The 18,349-nt window shown below is 41.3% G+C and overlaps 1 protein-coding gene across 2 annotated transcripts in view; it reads left to right on the top strand.

Annotated features, from left to right (window-relative positions):
- Positions 1–18,349, top strand: part of mtcl1 (microtubule crosslinking factor 1) — a 79,561-nt gene that overhangs the window by 29,424 nt on the left and 31,788 nt on the right. Inside the window, exons 4-6 of one of the 2 annotated variants that reach the window (XM_030751507.1) lie at positions 9,281–9,340; positions 10,349–11,734; positions 17,774–17,920. In XM_030751507.1, coding sequence (XP_030607367.1) covers positions 9,281–9,340; positions 10,349–11,734; positions 17,774–17,920 — 1,593 coding nt within the window. The remainder of the gene's footprint in view (positions 1–9,280; positions 9,341–10,348; positions 11,735–17,773; positions 17,921–18,349) is intronic. The other variant, XM_030751508.1, reaches the window with a different exon arrangement.

Below are 18,349 nucleotides of genomic sequence, written 5' to 3'. Positions count from 1 at the left end.
TGCAGGGCTTTTTGAAATATCACTGCTGTTGCCATTTGCAGTAACTTCACTGTAGCCTGTGTGTGGGTATGTGCACCATTTTCAGCAGCAAATTGAATTTCAGTGGGTTACATGGTGCGTATTTGGCTGATGGAGCATATCTAGAGGCAGTATATTTAGCCTAATGCAGGTGCTGCAAGTCACAGATTGATTACCGGTATAAAAATAAAACGGCTGCATGAATCATGATGTAGCAGGAAGAGGAACAGAAAACACTTGTGCATCAGAAAAATGTCCTTGGATGGGGGGAAAAAAATTAAATCAACTGACAAAAAGGGGGCGTCTGACACTTAAATATGTTCATTCAAGTGTGTGTGCCGTATTAATTAATTTATTGAAATGGATTACAGTCCAGATTGAGGGCTCATTCATCCAGATCTCCGTAATATAATCTGCCTCTAAACATTTCATAGCGACTTATCTCTCTGAGCTCTCCCGCCGGGTGAGCGATATTTATTCTGTTGTGCTGGAGTCTTAGCTGCCTCTGTCAGGGCTGAGAAGGGGTTTATCTGCATCCAGCGGCCGTCGCAGCTGCTTTTGTGCTCCGCCACCCCACTTTCCCCCACCCATCCACCCTGCCAGCCCCTCCATCCTGCCCCCCTCCCTTTCACTGGTCACACCACACTTCCAGTTAAATCCCATTACCAGAGCCAGACGCCCCTCTCTGCAATGTGTTACGGTCTTTGAGCTAAATCATAAATAGGCCAAGCTGTTGAGTACAGATGCTGCTGAAAATACACTCGCTGTGTTCCCATTTTTACTCATCCTCCACCCCCAAAATGTTTTTCTTTTTCCCCACCCCACATTGGGATTTTTGGATGATGTCACTGTGCATGTCAGTCGGCACTTGTTCCGAAAATGCCTGAGTGTATTACGCAAACAGGCGTGTCAGAATACACAATATTCTCCTTTTTCTCCTCTCAGTGCAACACTTCTTCCAAGATTGTTTGAAGTGAGACTGTAGCAGCAACATGAAAAATGTAATTTTCCCAGGGAAATTGAATTGTCAGGATCTAATCCCACACCTGCAAAAAAATCAGATATCACTATGCCAACTTGTGACACATTTTTAATTATAAATGAATGCTATAAACACTTGTTCCACATAAACACACTGTCACACACATTCTTTAACTTCTGTAATGTAACAAACTGTAGCAGACGTACATTTCTATAGTTGTGTTTGTGAGGGCTGTGGTTTGTTCCCCAGTGTCCACTGAGATTGTCCACGGGCACTGATGCTGTTTTGTTGACCCAATCCATGTTTGTCTTTGAGCAAACTGCCATCCACGAACTTTAGGATTTGTTGTCTGTTTTAAAAACATGCAGATACATCGACAACTTCTTTGACATGTCGTCCGTTAGTTTGGAGCCAGCTCCAAGTAAACAGGCCATTGGATTGGCAATTTCAAAGTTGTGGAAGCCTCTTTATCCGCCTGAAAAAATCAGGGGTCAGTCCTGGGAGGCTAATTATGTAATGCCTTTTTTTCCTCTTATAATGTTAATGTCAGAAATTGTCTGAGAATGAGAATTTGGTCAGATGTGAGCATACTAACCACTCCACTAACTAAATCAACATATCTGCCTGAAGCCAAAACCCCCAAACTGTACCCAAACATTTGCACTGATATAACAAAAGTAATTCCTTATTGTAATTCATTCTGTTGCCTAAACCCCTCATTCAAATTGTAATCCTACACATTAGTGCATTATCTTAGTTGGGGCTATCAAAATAGTCAGGTTTCAAGATTGTTGCATGCCAAGACAGCTCTATTCACCAATGCTGCCCAATTAAAACATGCAAGAGCTAATTCTGATGAAATTTTATGGCTCTTTATCATCTAGAATTTTGTTGACTTTGTTACCATACCTAAAAAAATTTCTGTGGACGTCCTGGACTGTATTTTAACTTCAGTAAAAAACACTTCACTTAACCTCTGTCATGTAGCCACTCACAGTGATTTTATATATAGTTTATTAGAGTGCAGATGCAAGAAAAAATGCCAGCAGGTTACTCCTTTGTTTGAATTTTTAAGAACCTAACCCCTAAACTCCTCACTGATGTGACTAAAATGTCACCTCTGGATTCCTGGAACTCCATATTCCATCCTAAACTTTATCCTAACTCTGTCATTCTTAAATAAAAATCAAATCCCAAGCTTCAGCTGACCTCAAACTGCCAAAACAAATCCTAAATCTCATCTTATCTCTCATTTATAATCCTTACCTACTTGAAGCCTTTAAAAAAAGGTTTTCGGTGGCTACATTAACCTCACTTTGATGATATAAAACTCGAGGTGGTTCTCAAAGATAGAACAGCCCACTATAAGCACACATAGATAACAGTATTTGCCACATACATTTCAGATATCAATCAAGGGTGATTTATGTGAAGCTGTAATAAAGTAAGGAGATGAGGAAGAAAGAAAGAAGCAAAAGAAGAGACAGGGAAGGAGGGAGTGAAAAAGGGATTAGGAAATCCAGGAGGGAGGTACATGAGAAGGCCAGCGAAATACAGACTGGCAGTCAGTCAGCCAGTCAGGGCCCACAGGGTCTGCCTCACTCGGTCCCAGCAGAGTAACGACTGTGTAACTACAATCTGCTAATCCTGCAGGCTGGCAGAGGTTCAGGGGAGTGAAAACCAGCAGCACCAGTACTGCAGCCGGTTCGCACCCCAGCTGGATCTGCCTGCCAGACTGCATGACTGCATGACTGGCTGCCACTAAACCAGGCTAACTGGCTTTTGAAAGCACTACATGAGGATGATCATGAAGGGGGACCTGTGTGGATGTTAGTGCTTTTTTAGCGTGCGGGAGGACAAATGTGTGTTGAAGTGGAAGAAAAGCAATCACACAGTGAATATAAAAATGTGGCGGAGCTTTCAGGAGGCACAGTTAATCTCAGTGGATGAATTCAATCTCAATATGGAGCGCAGCAGTCATTCACAATATCAGGCAGTGCTAAAAGGTGCAAATAATCATTTGCATTATGGAGTAATGTGGTCATTATCGGAGCTAAATATTTGGTATGTGATGTTCGCGTACCCCAAGCTGGGTGTGGAACGAGTTTAGATATCTCAGGAAATATTCTTGTCCCTTTTGTGTTATTGATCCCTAATAACTGGCAAATCTCAAAAGGGAACTTTGAGTGTTTACTGTGCTACTGTGGGCAGAATATGTGAAATCATAAAAATTAGCCATAAGTGGAGTGCCAAGTTATCACCTAATCTGTAATGAAATTCAGATAAGTGAGTTATTTAAAAAAGAACATTTATGTTTGTCACGAAGGGGAAAATTAGCTAAAAAGATTTTAAAAGCTTTTTTTGTACCAGGCTGTAAACATGTTTATTTCCACTCTAAAGTTGGGCTTTTCAAGAAGGTGGTCCATGGGGAATTCCCGCTTTTGGAGCCAACCTCAGATGACTCTTCTATGTTGGCTTCATATTTCAGCCCTTAAGGTTGCTGCTTCTGTGACCCACATAAAGCCAGCGTTGAAACAAACTGCTTCCAGATCAACAGCTCTCAGTAAAATGTGAAAAACCTGTTACTTCAGTTTCGGGCTACTATGGGGCTGACTCAAACTCCCTCCTCAGCTAACAGTTCTGATAAGATGTAGAGTTCATCAGCAGCTAGGTCAGGGAGATCAGTCCAACACAGGTCAGAAGAAGACAGGACAGCGGGGGCGTAGAGCATCTATTTACAAAACATCCTGGAGACAATTTGATAAGCGGCAGTCCAAGGCTGCCAGGGAGCCAAATTCCTGATTCTACGACTTGTTTTGGTACAGACTGTACTGATTAATTTGTTGACAGCCTTCAGTCTTTCTGGCACCTCTCTGTGGTGAAAAAATCCAATACATCCGAATCTTCTTGGTTCGTTCCTTCGCCGTGCAGAAACAGATACATACATCTCCAAGATCTTACCCCTCCGAATCAGCTCCAGATATACAGAGTCTGAGTTTGAGTCTGTACCTTCTTCCTGCATTCCCATCATAAGCAGCCTTACCAAGGCCAGACAGCTGCCTAGACTTCTTTAATTGCAACGACAAGCCAGGTATCTCCCGGTCCAATTTGGAGAAATCCCAGTGTCAATAAGCCAAATGTGTGTGTCCTCCATTGACAATACGGCCAGGCACGTCATCTTCCACACCACACAGGAATCCATTACGTAGCCATGTCAACTGGATAAGAGGGAATAGGGTTCTCCTACCCCCAATCTCCTCATGGTGAAAGTTTGATCAAAACAATGGCGTTGAGAGACCAGCTGACCAGATCCATAATTATAAATTCCAGTTTGGAAGTTGTGTGAAGAGAGGCTCTAAAGCTGCAAAGCAGGGCAAAAAGGAAGGGCTGGGGAGAGAAGAAAAGTGCGACCGTCTCCGCCGAGAGCTGAAGAGAAAAAAAAAAAAATTAATTATATAATAAACATGTCAAGCGAGTTGCTTTTTTTTTTTTAATTCTCTAATCACATTTTTAGGATTAGAACAATGCCACACAGCTATCTGGCATTTTACTGAATATTAATCAATATTTAAAGCTCATTCTATGGAATTGTATTTGGAGGTGAATCACAGACAAATGATCCAAAGAGTGTCCTTTCAATTACTTGATTACACTGTTGTTTCTCTGACTGACATACTGACTTGTGCATAGAATAAGCAGGGACCCCCCCTGACAAAGGCAGTCTGGGGTTCTGAGGAGCTTTGTCTAATCCGCTGTCTCCCCAGAGAGATTAGCTCTGTCACCAGGACTGGGAATTAAACCACAACTGGTGTTGGTGATACACAAAAACAAAGCTGAAGCAGGACCAAGGGGCTGTGGTTGCACACTTTTGATGCAACTGATAAATAAAGTAAACGAACCAGTCAGTAATTGTCAAATAAAAAAAAAGAGTTATTACTTGGAAAAGGATGTTTGAAGCTGATACTGAGGTCTGCTTATAAGAAAAGATGAGAAAGCCGTGCAGTTTCCCTCAAGGTAAACTGCGTCATCATCTTCAGTCATTTTGACATTTAACTATTTGCAATGTCTAAAAAAATTCTGTTTGACAAATTAAGTTTAGGGATAAATTTAAGGAGTCTCTGTCTTTTTTTTGACTTTCTTTTTTCAAGAGAAACCCAGACAGTTGGCGCCACAGTTTGATCAAACATCCTCTCAAACAGATCTTGTGAAGGCAGCAAGGCAGGGATAACTCAGCTCATAGTGAACTCCTTTTTTTTTTTTTTTTGAGAACAGCAGCACAGAGGTCGAAACTTGGAATGACACTGCGGATAGAGCAGTGGAGTAGACAAAGACGCATGTTGATAAAAGGAAGAGTGGAGCAATTAGGAAATGAAACAAACCTATGAAGCTCTTTTGAGCAGCAACAGAGAAATCTGTCTCAACTCTGTCCCGTTTGAATTTCTCTGCACACAAACCTTACAAAATAAAAGAAGGCACAAAATCAACAGAGAATTTGTGTTCAAATTTGTCACAGGCTATTGTACAATGCTGAGTTCACAAAGCAGATCTTTCTGTAACCATCACCGCCTGCAGTTTGCTTATGCTCATTTTATGCTGCCGTTTCTAAGCGGGCGCTCCCTTCCTGTCGCAGAGCCAGCGACTGAGTCAAGGTCCGTTCACGCTCTGGGCAAAACAGGTTCACCCTCACACTTTCCATCCGTCTGGCCATGAATGATTCACACTGTCCTTCTGGTCTGTTTAGGATGGCAACAGGGAAGAGTCTGCTGTATGCCAAGTGAAAATAAGAGTGAAGTTAAAAAAAAAAAAGCGTGTGCTAAAAGAGGAGCAGCCAAAACACTGATTCTGGTCATTGAGTTATTGTATGCATTTGATTCATTCACACAAAGAAAAGAGTCACAGTAAAGTATAATAATAATAATATAATAACAAATAATGTGGTACTGTGAAGAAAAATTGGAACTGGTTGAAACTACCAGTTTAAGTTTAAATGTGTGGCACGGCTTACACCTTTCCGATCTCTACTATATGATTCGACATGAATATGCAGAATAGGTTCGGAGATTGATCGCTCTTCGACACTCACCTCTTTAGGTTAATGCAGTGATTCTCAAACTGTGGGGCAGGCCCAAGGGGTGCACATTCTGGATGCAACATTAAGACATGCTGACATGCAAATAAGAAGAATCTGCAGGCAAAAAAAACAAAAAAAAAAAATGGATTTTTGGTACGTTCTGGATTCTCTGTGGAGAGAGAAAAGGAGGGATTACATTTGTGAAAATGCAATTTATTATCTGCTAAGTTGCACATGGGGAAAATATGCTCCAGCCTACAATATAAATAAAACAAAACAATACTACCCCAAAACAAATAAGAGGCAGTAATATGCTAAAGACTCTTGAGGCAGTTGACTGCAGTGCTGCTTAACTCGACTCAAGTGCAACGTGTTTCATCAGTGACCTGTGCAGCGGTTTATATAAGACAACTGGCAAGATGTAGTCTAATTTAAGCTTACATGGCATTTAAGTGGTATTTATCTTCATGTTACTTTATCTAAGTCAGTATGACCCTCTCAAGAAAAACTGGATATCTTAGCTATACCTTTAGTTATAGCTGGTTATAACCGGATGGTTTCGAGATTGTGTCCTTTAAGGCAAGCACCTTTTACGTCAATCTAACAGGCTGATATCGTTTCTGAAGAAGTGTTGCTTTTTTTTTAATGTGTTGACTATAAATTAAAGAGAAAAATATTGCCTTAGCTCCACATGAGTCTGAATTGCAAACGAACAAATGACAGTAATGATATTTGCCTTTCTGAAGTCTCAGCTAAGAAGACTAATAAGTATTAAGCTCTCCAAGGGCTCGTTGTGACAAATGTTTTAGAGCTCAGCTTATGAACATCTCACAGTTAGTTCTTGTCCTTTAAACAAGGATGTAACACTGACAGTGTTTTAATTAAAAGAGGTGTAAAATATACTATAGTTTCTCCCACAAACAGATAAAGGTTTGTTAGATAAAATTAGGTCATCTCACTTGGCTTTGTTTTAATCCATTGCCATCTGTAGTGAGAGTAGGGAGCAGGCGGAAGAGAGAGGTGGAGGTATGCTCTGGAGAGAAGAGGAATGAAAATCAGTAGAAGCAAGATAGAATACGTGTGTGAATGAGAGGGAGATGGGTGGAACAAGCTGCAAGAAGAGGTAGTGAAGGTGGATAAATACCTGGGGTCAACCATCCAAAGCAACAGTCAGTGCACATGAGAGTACAGGCAGGATGGAGCGGGTGCAGACAAATGTCAGGGATAGCAGGGGATAGCAGCAGGAGTGAAAGGGAAGGTTTACTATGCTATGATATATGGTTTGGAGATGGAGGCACTGACAAAAAGTCGGGAGGCTGAGTTTTACGTGGCAGAGCTGAAAATGTTACGATTCTCAGTGGGAGTAACCAGGAGGAACAGGATTAGGAAGGAATATGCCAGACGTACAGCTCAGGTTGAGTGGTTTGGAGACAGTTAAAGAGGCGAGATTGAGATGGTATGGACATGTGCAGAGGAGGGATAGTGGATAAAATGAACAAAGGATGTTGAACACGGAGCTGCCAGGCTGGAGGAAAAGAGGAAGACGACAGAGAAGATTAATGGATGCAGTGAGGAAGGACATCCACAAATCTGGCATTCATCATCTGCACCCTCCTCTCTCATGGTGTGACAGGGGAGGGTGCAACAGATCGGGTGAGATGGAGGCAGATGATTTGTTGTGGTGACCCTTAAAGGGAGCAAGTGAAAGAAGAAAAAGAAAAAGAAGACCATCTTCTGGTAATTAGGTTCAAACTGTGTGATTGCTGGCAAATAAGCAAAAACTCTGAAAATAAATTACTACTAGCTTTAGACTTTTCATAATCTGCTTCAGTGGACAGAGTTTGCTCAGACAGAGACCTCTGACCTAAGTATAGTCCTGGAACATAATTGGAATATTGAATTTTCTGTCATCAATTCAAAAGTAGACTTTGAGATCCAACAATTGATCCAGAAATAATTCGTTCAAAAAATGAGTTTATGAAAAAATACAAAATTTGCAGGTTCTGGGTCCTCATTCATCTTTAGTGCAGCCTTAGAAAATAAATCAGTTTTCACAAGCAATTTCTCAATAAGTAAGAGAGTACTGATATGTGATTGTGACTGTGATATCAGAAATATTAATATCAAGCTATGCTTCCTAGAAGGAAACCCAACTGTAGCTTAGCTGACCATCAAACCTTTAAATAACTCTGCCGGGGCGGTAGTCTGCTCCTGGAAAAGGTTCTGCATTTATAGATGGGGATTTCTTCCTCCCTGTCTCTCTCACTTCTCTTCGCCCCTCTCCTGTTTCCTCTCGCTGTGCTAATCTATCTTGTCCCAGTCTGATAGAGCCGTAGCTGATGTAAGAAAGGGACTTGATAAAAAAAAAAAAAAGAATGATTTTTATTAGTCGGTAAGACTAAGCTGGCGTGCAGAAGGCCCTGTTTTATCCAGGCTTTGCGTGCGATGCCTACTGTTGTATTAGCTTCGGGACAGATTTCCCCGCTGGACGGGCAGATGCTTTCCCCTCAGAGTGTTGTGGATGCATCATGTGTCACTGTATCTGAGCCGGGATAAGACGTCTGTCACACTGAGCTGTGAATGTGATCTAAAGCACCCTGGTGCATCGTACATCACCAGACATGACAGACAGAACACCCCCCATCATCCGAATTCTCAACTTTTCTAAGTTGAATGAAAAGCAGAATAGGGGCATTTTAGTTTAATCATATAAATCGCGCATATTGTCTGTTCAATCTGCCGCTCCGTTAAACCACAGTAAGACTGACATGCTAACCAGAGGTTAGCCTTTAATACAGGTTATTACCATGACAGTATCTGACAGTAATTATGTCATGATGTGCAATGAGAATTAGAGTTCCTTATCAGACCAAGCTTTGACCTGATGATGCTAATGTTATATAACAGATGCACATAGATTAATGTGCTTCCTTTTTCAGAGTCTTCGTAACATTAGGGAGTTGGCATACATATTAGCAAACACATTTGTTCCACTGCATTGGTGTCATGAGGAGCCATCAACACTCTGGCTGTCTGTATAAACACTGGCATCATGATATATGGAAATATCAATAGAGCCTCACTAATAGCCTTCTTATTTCTTTTAGCAGTCCGCTTTAACATTGGCCTTTTTTTCCTTCCTTTTTGTGCAGCAGCAGCAAAGATGTTTGTTTCTGATGAGATGTTCCTTCTTTGTTGTTCTCTTACAGACTGCACTGAGGCGACGAGGTAGCAGGGAAACATTTAAAGACAAGAAATCCACAAGTCAGGTAAATAACAAAAAGATAAAGGCGTTATTCTCTGTGAAAATAGAATAATACTTTATTCCCCGCTGCTCTTTACAGGCGTGGATTAGAAGCATATTTTGAGCAAAAAGCAGCTTTGACAAAATTAAAGAAAAAATTATTCTGAAGGCGGAAACAAAGGAATCAAAACAAGACAAAAATAATAGAAATAACTGTGAAGTCAAAAGTTTAAAATGAGAAACCATAACTGAAGATAACAGAAAAACAACTCTGCAGCTGCACCCTTTAAGCTGAGCCTTTGGCAGAACACTTACTGTAGCCTCGTTTTTATCCAGTTCTTTCATACACCATCCCCAATAAATGTGCTGTTTCCTTCTGGGTTCAATTATATTGCAGCAATTCCCAACCTTTTTTTTTTTTATTTTATTTTATTTTATGTAATCGTCTTAGGTCATTTTGGTAAATTCTGCAGTCTTACATCCCTATGGAGGCAGAACCTGCATGTTTCAGTCATTTGTTCATCACAATTAGCTAAATATTTGATTGTTTATTTCTATACTTATGAGTTTTTGTAGTTACTTGTGTAGACTTTTTACTTTCCATTGTTGTAACGCTGTAATTATTCTAGCCATCTATATTGATCTTTAATGCAATATTTAAAGCCATATTTTAATGATCTAATTTGTTACTTTCAGCTGACTGTTTCTCACTTTTAGTTTAACCACTTATTAAATTGGTGATTAGATCTCTCTGTTTTTATGCTACTTGTTTTCATGACTCAGGGTAGACATTTTCTTTTTTAAATGAACTATAATTTATAATTTGTTTCTGACTTAGTTAATCTATCCGTGCAGTTGCTGGAAACTGCGTATGTACTCCTGGTTGGGAATTGCAAGTATATATTGTATTTGTTACCTACTATGAACAAACAGGCTTGATACTGATTTTTTTTTTTTGGATTTGTTTGCAAATAACAGAAGTATAGGACATCACCAGCTTTACTTAATTGTGTCATTGTGTTTATTTCAATAGGAGGATAGTGCAGACCTCAGGTGCCAGCTCCAATTTGCCAAAGAAGAGTCTGGCCTTATGAGGAAAAAGATGGCCAAGCTTGGCCGTGAAAAAGATGAACTGGAACAGGAGCTGCAGAAGTACAAATCAGTTTACGGGGATGTGGACAGCCCCCTTCCCCTTGCGGAGTGCTCTGGCGGTGGCCCTCACACCACTCGAGAGGCTGAGCTACGATTACGCCTCAAGCTGGTGGAGGAGGAGGCTAACATTCTGGGTAGAAAGATTGTGGAGCTGGAGGTGGAGAACCGCAGCTTAAGAGCAGAGAATGAAGATATTCGCTGTCAGTATGAAAGAGACTGTTTTGGGCGAGAGCCTTTCTCCAGCATGCCCTCATCCCCGTATGGCGGCGATGCACTGGAGTCGGCCAGCGAGTTGCGTCGCCATTTACAGTTTGTCGAGGAGGAGGCTGAGCTGTTGCGCCGTTCCATCGCAGAGATTGAGGACCACAATAGGCAGCTTACATCTGAACTCAATCGCTTCAAGTTTGGGCCAAGCAGCAGCTCTGGGCCTGTTGGCGAGGAAGTCAGTGAGGGGGTACTGTTTAAACCTGGTAATGGGGGGACGGGTAATGGCTCCAGTAGTGGGATGTTGATGGAGGAGCTTAAATCAGCCAGGATGCAGATCAATGAGCTGAGTGGAAAGGTTATGAAGCTGCAATATGAGAACCGTGTTCTCATGTCTAATGTCCAGCGCTGCGACCTGGCTGCACACCTGGGCCTGCGAACTGGCAGTCCTCGAGACAGCGATGCAGAAAGTGATGCAGGCCGGCGAGAAGCTGCTGAGGATGAGGAGACAGGGCGACTTCTCCTCCTCCAACCCAAGAGAGAAGGTCCTGTTGGAGGTGAGAGTGACTCTGAAGATCTGTTTGAGAAAACAGCAACCACCTCAGGGTTTGGAAGCATCAAACCCTCAGATGGTAGTGAGCTCAGTGCCACTGAACTAGCAAATCGCAGAAGGGAAGAGCGGGAGTCATTTGCTAATGTGAAACGAGAGGCAGAAAGACTTGGGAAGACAGTGGACCGTTTGATCACAGACACTGACAGCCTGATCTTTGAGGGCAGGCTCCTGGTGACGACAGAGAGCCTCGAAGGCGGGGCAGCTTCTGGATCCAAACCAGATACTCAAGTCCTGGACACCATTAACACCCGTATGAAGGCTTTTCGCACTGAGCTGCACATCTTTATGGAGAAGCTAGACCACGTAGGGGAAGGACTGAGAGAAAGGACAGATGATCTGTCACCCATGCCAAACCTCACAGAGTCCAGCAGCTTCCTGTCCACAGTCACCTCCATGTCCCGGGACTCTCCCATTGGCACCTTTGGCAGAGACTTGGTGACTGACTTCCAGGTAAGTTCAATGGATAGACATTATGTGACCTTTTCTGCCTTTCTGTACTATAAGTTGACATTTTTTGGTACGCATGGATGTTTTCTGTTTGTGGCAGTTTTTTCTTTTTCTTTTTCAAAAAGAAAAACATCTTGTGTTCTCTAAAAACTTTGCATAAGAACATCAATTAGCATTGAACCACCTGATTTTCCAGACAATATCATGTCGCGGGAGAGAGAAGCTGATGGCAAGAAAACATCAAGGATACATTACCTTGAAAAGCAGTAGGAAAAATTTAATTGTCCAAAAAATTATGTTAAGTAGCAGTAAGAATTAAGATAGCTATATCCAGTGTGCAAGTGTGAAAATTCAGTTAGGTTTGAATTGAATGCCCCTAAGTGTGCAGTCATTAGTACACATTTAAGGCCAAACTAAACTAAATGAAAGTCTTAAGTCAGCAGAGTGTGCCAAAAAAAAAAAAATTTCTAATTAAAGGCAGCGGTGGGACATCTTTAGCAGGACGCACACTGCACAGCCGTGCCTGTCAATAGGAATCTCATTAAGGAAACATGGTGCAAAGGATGGGTTCAGACTTTTTCAGTTTCTATCTTTATGTAATTCTTGTATGTTGAGTTATGGGAGTTAAGGCTCACTATAATTATTCAACTCCAAAGTAAGAAATGAGGGCAAAAATCTAGAAAAGAAAACCCTTGTTCTGTGCAAAAATCTGCTTTTGAAACTGTGCATAGAAGATTTGGGGAGTTGCGCTGGCACTGTGGCTGCTTCTTCTCTACTCAAGCCTAAATGAACTGCCACAAGCCTACCACAGAGGAATCTGTGACCAAATCAGACAGGGTCGAGGTACATTATCAGCAGTGTTGCTGTAGAGAAGATGCTGAGTGCATAAATATGTTCATACTGACAGGTGAGGCTACGTGAAGTGCTTTACAAGTACCTGGATAGTACTCATAACAGTCATAAAGTTTGTGTGGAACATCTTGCCCTCAGTAGTCACCATCTTGGTAGCGTAACGTGAAAGGGAGGAATCACCAAATAACTTTCAGACAATAGGAGGAGGATTGGGATGACCATGCTAACTAGACATTGTTCGATATTTTGAAAATTGTTGTCTTCACTGTAGAAGAATTTAATATGTGATGTGCAGCTTGACAAGTTGCAGACATTTACAAAATATGAATATTAGATGACAGTTGTAGTCAAACGTTGCTATTGTCATGTCCAGTAAGTGTCCACCTAATAAACCATGTACAGTATACATAGTGCACATAGTTTACTAGGTGGAAGTGGAAGTGCACCAAGTGCACATTGTATATCTCTAAATCTGATGCAACTGTTTGAGTACTGTCTGGTAAAAAAATGCTAAAATAAGCCTTCAGTATTCAAAGTGAGTTGGTGTGTTCCACTGGTGAAGTACCCAGTGCATGTTTATATGTTAAATGACCGTTCTCTTTTATATTATAGATAAATGGTCAAAAAATATGTTTTACCAAGACCCATCGCAGTCTAACTTTGCTAACTTTGATCGCTGACGCTTTTTGCACAGATTTTGCTCCCCATTTCTTATATTTTGGGAGTGGGGTTGGGGTTAAATGGTAGTACAGGTGAGGTAACTAAAGCAAAAGCCTTTATCTGCCATCTTTGGGTCTTTATCTTGTTGATTTTCAGTTTTATTGAACCCTCTGGCCAGTTTACACTTGATTTTGAAATGTCTTGGACAATCAAATCACAAGTGAGCAGTGGTTAATACAAGATCACCAAGACGCATTGTGATCTAATAGTGTTTCATGGTTTGGTTAGGCCACATATCTTTTGTAGTATCAATGCTAATTCATCTTGCCCTGCAAGGTTTTGCAAGTCACAAATTAGCTTCCCCAGCTGATCTCAATAGTAGGAACAGTTCTTTAACCATTTTATTTTCTATGGTAGGACTTGCGAAACAAATTGGTCACCTGACTGGTGCGCAGGGACCTTTAACCTCATAGTGCCAGGATTCTCAAAGTGCAGGCCAATGACAGCACCTGACTGCTGTATCAAGATAGGGAAAAAAAATGTATACAAGCGTCTTGTCATACCAACTAATTACCAACAAAACATTTTAAAAAGGGAGAATTTTTATTTCAGTCGAACTAATTTGTTCTGTACATCATAGCACACTCAACCTTTGTACCCAAATATAGCTGATATAAATGAATGCAATCGCACTTATAAATATATATATAAAACTGTACAAAAATGATCATTACAAACATAAAAAAAATCTGAAATTTTATAAACGCTACTTTTAGCTGCTCCCTTATTAACAATGGGTCACCACAGCAGGGTGAGCCAGACGTTTGATATGGCAGATAATTTTACGCCTGATACCTTTCCCGACTCCTCCCAGGATTACACACAGGTGAATGTGTAAACCACTACACTATGGTGTAATGACATATTTCAAAAACTTACTAAAAGTAAATGCTTTTCTTGTGTAGCTCTATTTCTTCTGTTGGCTCCCTAAACTGGCCCACAGTCATCAAAACCTAATGGTCCCTTTTCTTGTGGAAGTGACTTAGTAATAAAACACTGTAGAGGCACGTGATAAACAAATGGCTGAGATAGATTTTAAAACAAAGTGTAAACAGGCTCTCTCATTCTTTGGATTTAAACATGATGTGGTGGAAAAGTTACCTAAGGGGCAATGGGCCTATTGCAGACAGACATTTATGATTTACTGGTCAACAGGGAATCAAGCTTACGGCTAAGCCATTGTAAAACAGGTCAGACAGACTCCAAAAGATCCGAACCTAAAGCCTCAAGAGAAGACTGAGGCTGAGGGACTTAATGAACCCCCAGATCTTTAGTAAAATGCAGTGTCAGGTCCCACACTTCACAGTAAGCCACCCAGCTCTACCATACTGGCACCACCGCCACCCCTTCCCAGACCCACTGCCACCACCATCGCTTCCTGCTGCTGCTGCTTTCACATCTGCATCTTCATGCACATCCTCATAGCCAGAAGCCCTGCCTGCCTGCCTGCCTCCCTCTCCATGCACTCACTGTCTGCAGCTGCCCTGCTTTCAGTCAGCCGAGGTCAAAGGAGAGTAGTGGCTTAAGAGGGTGCTTGAAAAGGTGCTTGGTGTGAATGGAGTAAGTACTAAAGGAGTTTAGCAGCTTCTTCCACTCGACTTTCTTGACACTATAAATTGCTGCATGAAGTTTAGTCGGTATTTTCCTCTGCAACATCATGCTATCATTTGTATGACTCACTATGACACATAAATGGTGTAGCTGTTATGTTTGCACAACATATCATCACACATACACGCACACAGACAGACACACGTGGGATTGGTTACTCCATGGTGTTGTCAAGGAGACAAACCATAAAAATGTGTGCACTTACTAAAATAACATGTTAGACAAAAAAAGAGTCTGAAACAGAGTTGCATGGCAGTGTGAGTTGCCTGTGGAAGAACCTTGCTGGCTGGCATCCTGCTTTTAGTCCGTGTTTTATTGCAGCTTATTGTAAGACGACATGTCAACATACTGTGAACTCTACCAAAGCAGGTTCATTATTTCTGTGCTGCATGATCAGGCTGACATCTTGGATGACATTTCTAATCAGCCAGACTGGAATAAAACAAACAGCTCTTTAAACATCTCTCCCTTGAAGAACCCAGTGTGCTTTGTAGAGATAATAGTCTGAAGCTGCCTCCATGCTCATTCTGTCCAATGACTTGTTTCTGTTTTGCTCCTCTGCCTGTAGGACTCACTGATTAGTCTGGGTGAAGCTGGGTGGGTTAGTCAAAGCTAACCACAAAACTAACAACCTTCACTTGTTCCAAAAAATAAAAAAATAAATAAAGCCTTCGACCACCGAGAACTGCGGAAAATGACTTAAGCTGGAAAATCTCACAGTTTAGAAATGTAATAAACAGCAGAGCAAAAATTACAATTGTAGCAGCAAGACAGTGAATTATATGTAATAAATAAAAAAATGACACTCTATATAAAAGTGCAATTTCCAGAGGAATGAAAACAGGCATTTTCATGTAATTATCTTGTAATTTATTGTAATTTTTACCCGGAAATTTTCATCTATAAGTATATTGTGTCAGTAAGAAATATAAGATATAAATTATGGAATTAAGATATGTTGTTATTTATAAAATTTTCATGTATAAACTCACTCATCCAAACAATGTTTTCTCTGATGTTAACTTTAACTCACCATCTTGTAATTTATCTCGTTACAAAACTCTTATTTTGATTGGTTCATTCAGTTATAATTATGACTATTTTTCTGTGTGAGAATATTTTTTTTTCTAAATCTGACTCCCAAATTACTAAAATAGTTTGGCATAACTGAAATTTGCTTTTGTAAAAATGATGCAATAATGAAACCTTAATTATCTTGAGAGCAAAACCCTGAAAATGAAAAAGGCAGATTTTGTGAGCGTGACATTTTTACAAGATTAAAGTGTTGCAATAATAATAACAATAGCTTACCTTGAAATATGTTCATGTAATGATGACAGAAACCTCATATAGTTTTCTTATATTATCTTGAGAGTTTATGAAAGATATTTTTATCCTTAAACCCTGACCCCACCAAATTAAAAACTACAGGTCACTCAGAGAGAAAAGCCTCATATGCATGATATAATAGAAAAACATCAATTCACAATTGCAGGAAATAGAAATAAAAATTATAAGAAACTAGAGGACATGCTGCAGTAGGATTAAAACAGCTGCAGCACCATTTAGCTCTCACACTGCTGCCATTGTGTAAAATATTAGATGTTTATCTACCAGTTAAATGTACTCGATATGCAGAGTAAAAAGACTGTGTTATGGGGCATAAAGAGGGAAGGGACCATGGGCTCCTTGGTGCACCTTACTCAGCGATCACGAGATAGATTCTATCCATTCTTGAGCTGGACCCTCATTTTAATCCCAGCTACACATCTGTAAAGTTTGGGGACAGCAACTTCCAATGTTGCGGCATTATTGCGTTGACAAGATCCATCCACAGACATGCAGAAAGACACATGAGAAAATACTCAAAACTGCATTTGTGGGAGTTCCTGCTACAGTACTGTGGCCAGCAAGACACAGATTCACAAGGTGAAAACAATACAAGTCACGCTGTTGTGGCTGATAAAGCTACCTTTTTTTTTTTTTTCCTTTGATAAATGCCTTACCTCTTCAGTATAACTTAGCTTGCTAGTAGCAGTCTTACACTTACAGAAATTATGTGGGCACTGCTACAAAGGGGGCAGCTAGAATGTTGCTACAAAAGCTCGACCAAAGCCTCCAATGACTCCAGTGTGTTTTCAATGCTGTATTGTCTGAAAACAATGTGCATCATACAGGCTCAAGATGCAACTTCCCTTAGTTTACTGCTTCTACGACACACACGGCTGTGCACGGGCATGTGTTGGAAACCTTTAGCGTGCTAGCTCTCACTCTGCAGTTTGCTGTGGTATCTCTCAGCTGTTGGTTTGGACTCATGTATCCCTCATTGCATGCGCTTCATAACAAGTGTTTTGCATTCTTTTCCTCCCCGATTCCCTCTCTTTGTTCCTCTTTGTGTTCCCGCCAGATGTTTCAGCCCATGATTTTGTTCATCCTCATTCTTGTTCTCTTCTCATCTCTCTCATACGCCGTCATCTTTAAGTTGGTCTTCCTCTTTGCGCTCTTCTTCGTACTGTAGTCCGTTTGTTCTTCTCCACACCGTGTAGTCTGTTAGTTGATTATTTCCCCACCCCCCACGGCTTATATTCTTTACCCATTTTCTGTTTTTGTTTTTGTTATCCCTGCCCGCTTTCTTGTCCCCTCACCTTGTTTGTGGTCTTCTGTCTTTTTTGTCCACAATCCACCTCACACATCTTTCCCTCTCCAATACCACCACCACAACCACCACCACCACCACCTGCACCCCTGTATCCTGCACCTGTCACCCATTCCCCTAATCCCTTACACCCACCGTCCACACTACTCCCCACCCCCTTTCCCTCCCTTCCCTTCCTTCCCCCCACCCCACGTCACTCACAGTCTGGTCAGAGGGATGAGCTGGAGTGGCGTCTAGGACAGGAGCGAGGCGTGGAGCCCCAGAGCCAGAGCCAGGGTGGGGGCCAGGCCCAGAGCAGGGGAGCCACTGGACTCACTAGGTACCACAGGCCCCTGGCTTTAAAAGTAGAGGTCAGTGCCTCCTCCATCTCCCTTCTTACCATGAGTATGGGCCTTCTGCCAAGTCTGAACCATAAATCTGGACAGTTTTTTGGACCTGGACACTGTTTGTTTTGTTTTTTTTATATTCCTCCGTCTCCAACTGATTCAAATGCTCCTCAGGGTGAACAGCTGTCAAGTTCAGCTCTGCAGGGTGAATGGAAACTCCAAACAGCAACTCCAAAACTAACTCTAACATGTAGCTATCGACATATTGATACATGCAAAGCTTTGTGACGTACTTTATTTCTTCTCCTGATGGTTCCAGCTCTCCATCACAGGAGATTTTTCTAACACTAAGTACTAATCTGATACAAGTCTCGCCTTTACTGTGGAGGCAGAGCTTACCTTTGCCACTAAGGTAGAATGGAAGTGATCTGTGCATGCTAGCTGATAAGATAA

Source organism: Archocentrus centrarchus, chromosome 17 (assembly GCF_007364275.1).
Source record: "Archocentrus centrarchus isolate MPI-CPG fArcCen1 chromosome 17, fArcCen1, whole genome shotgun sequence".
In the NCBI taxonomy this organism is placed as follows: domain Eukaryota; kingdom Metazoa; phylum Chordata; class Actinopteri; order Cichliformes; family Cichlidae; genus Archocentrus; species Archocentrus centrarchus.
This window is presented reverse-complemented; position numbering and strand designations above follow the sequence as displayed.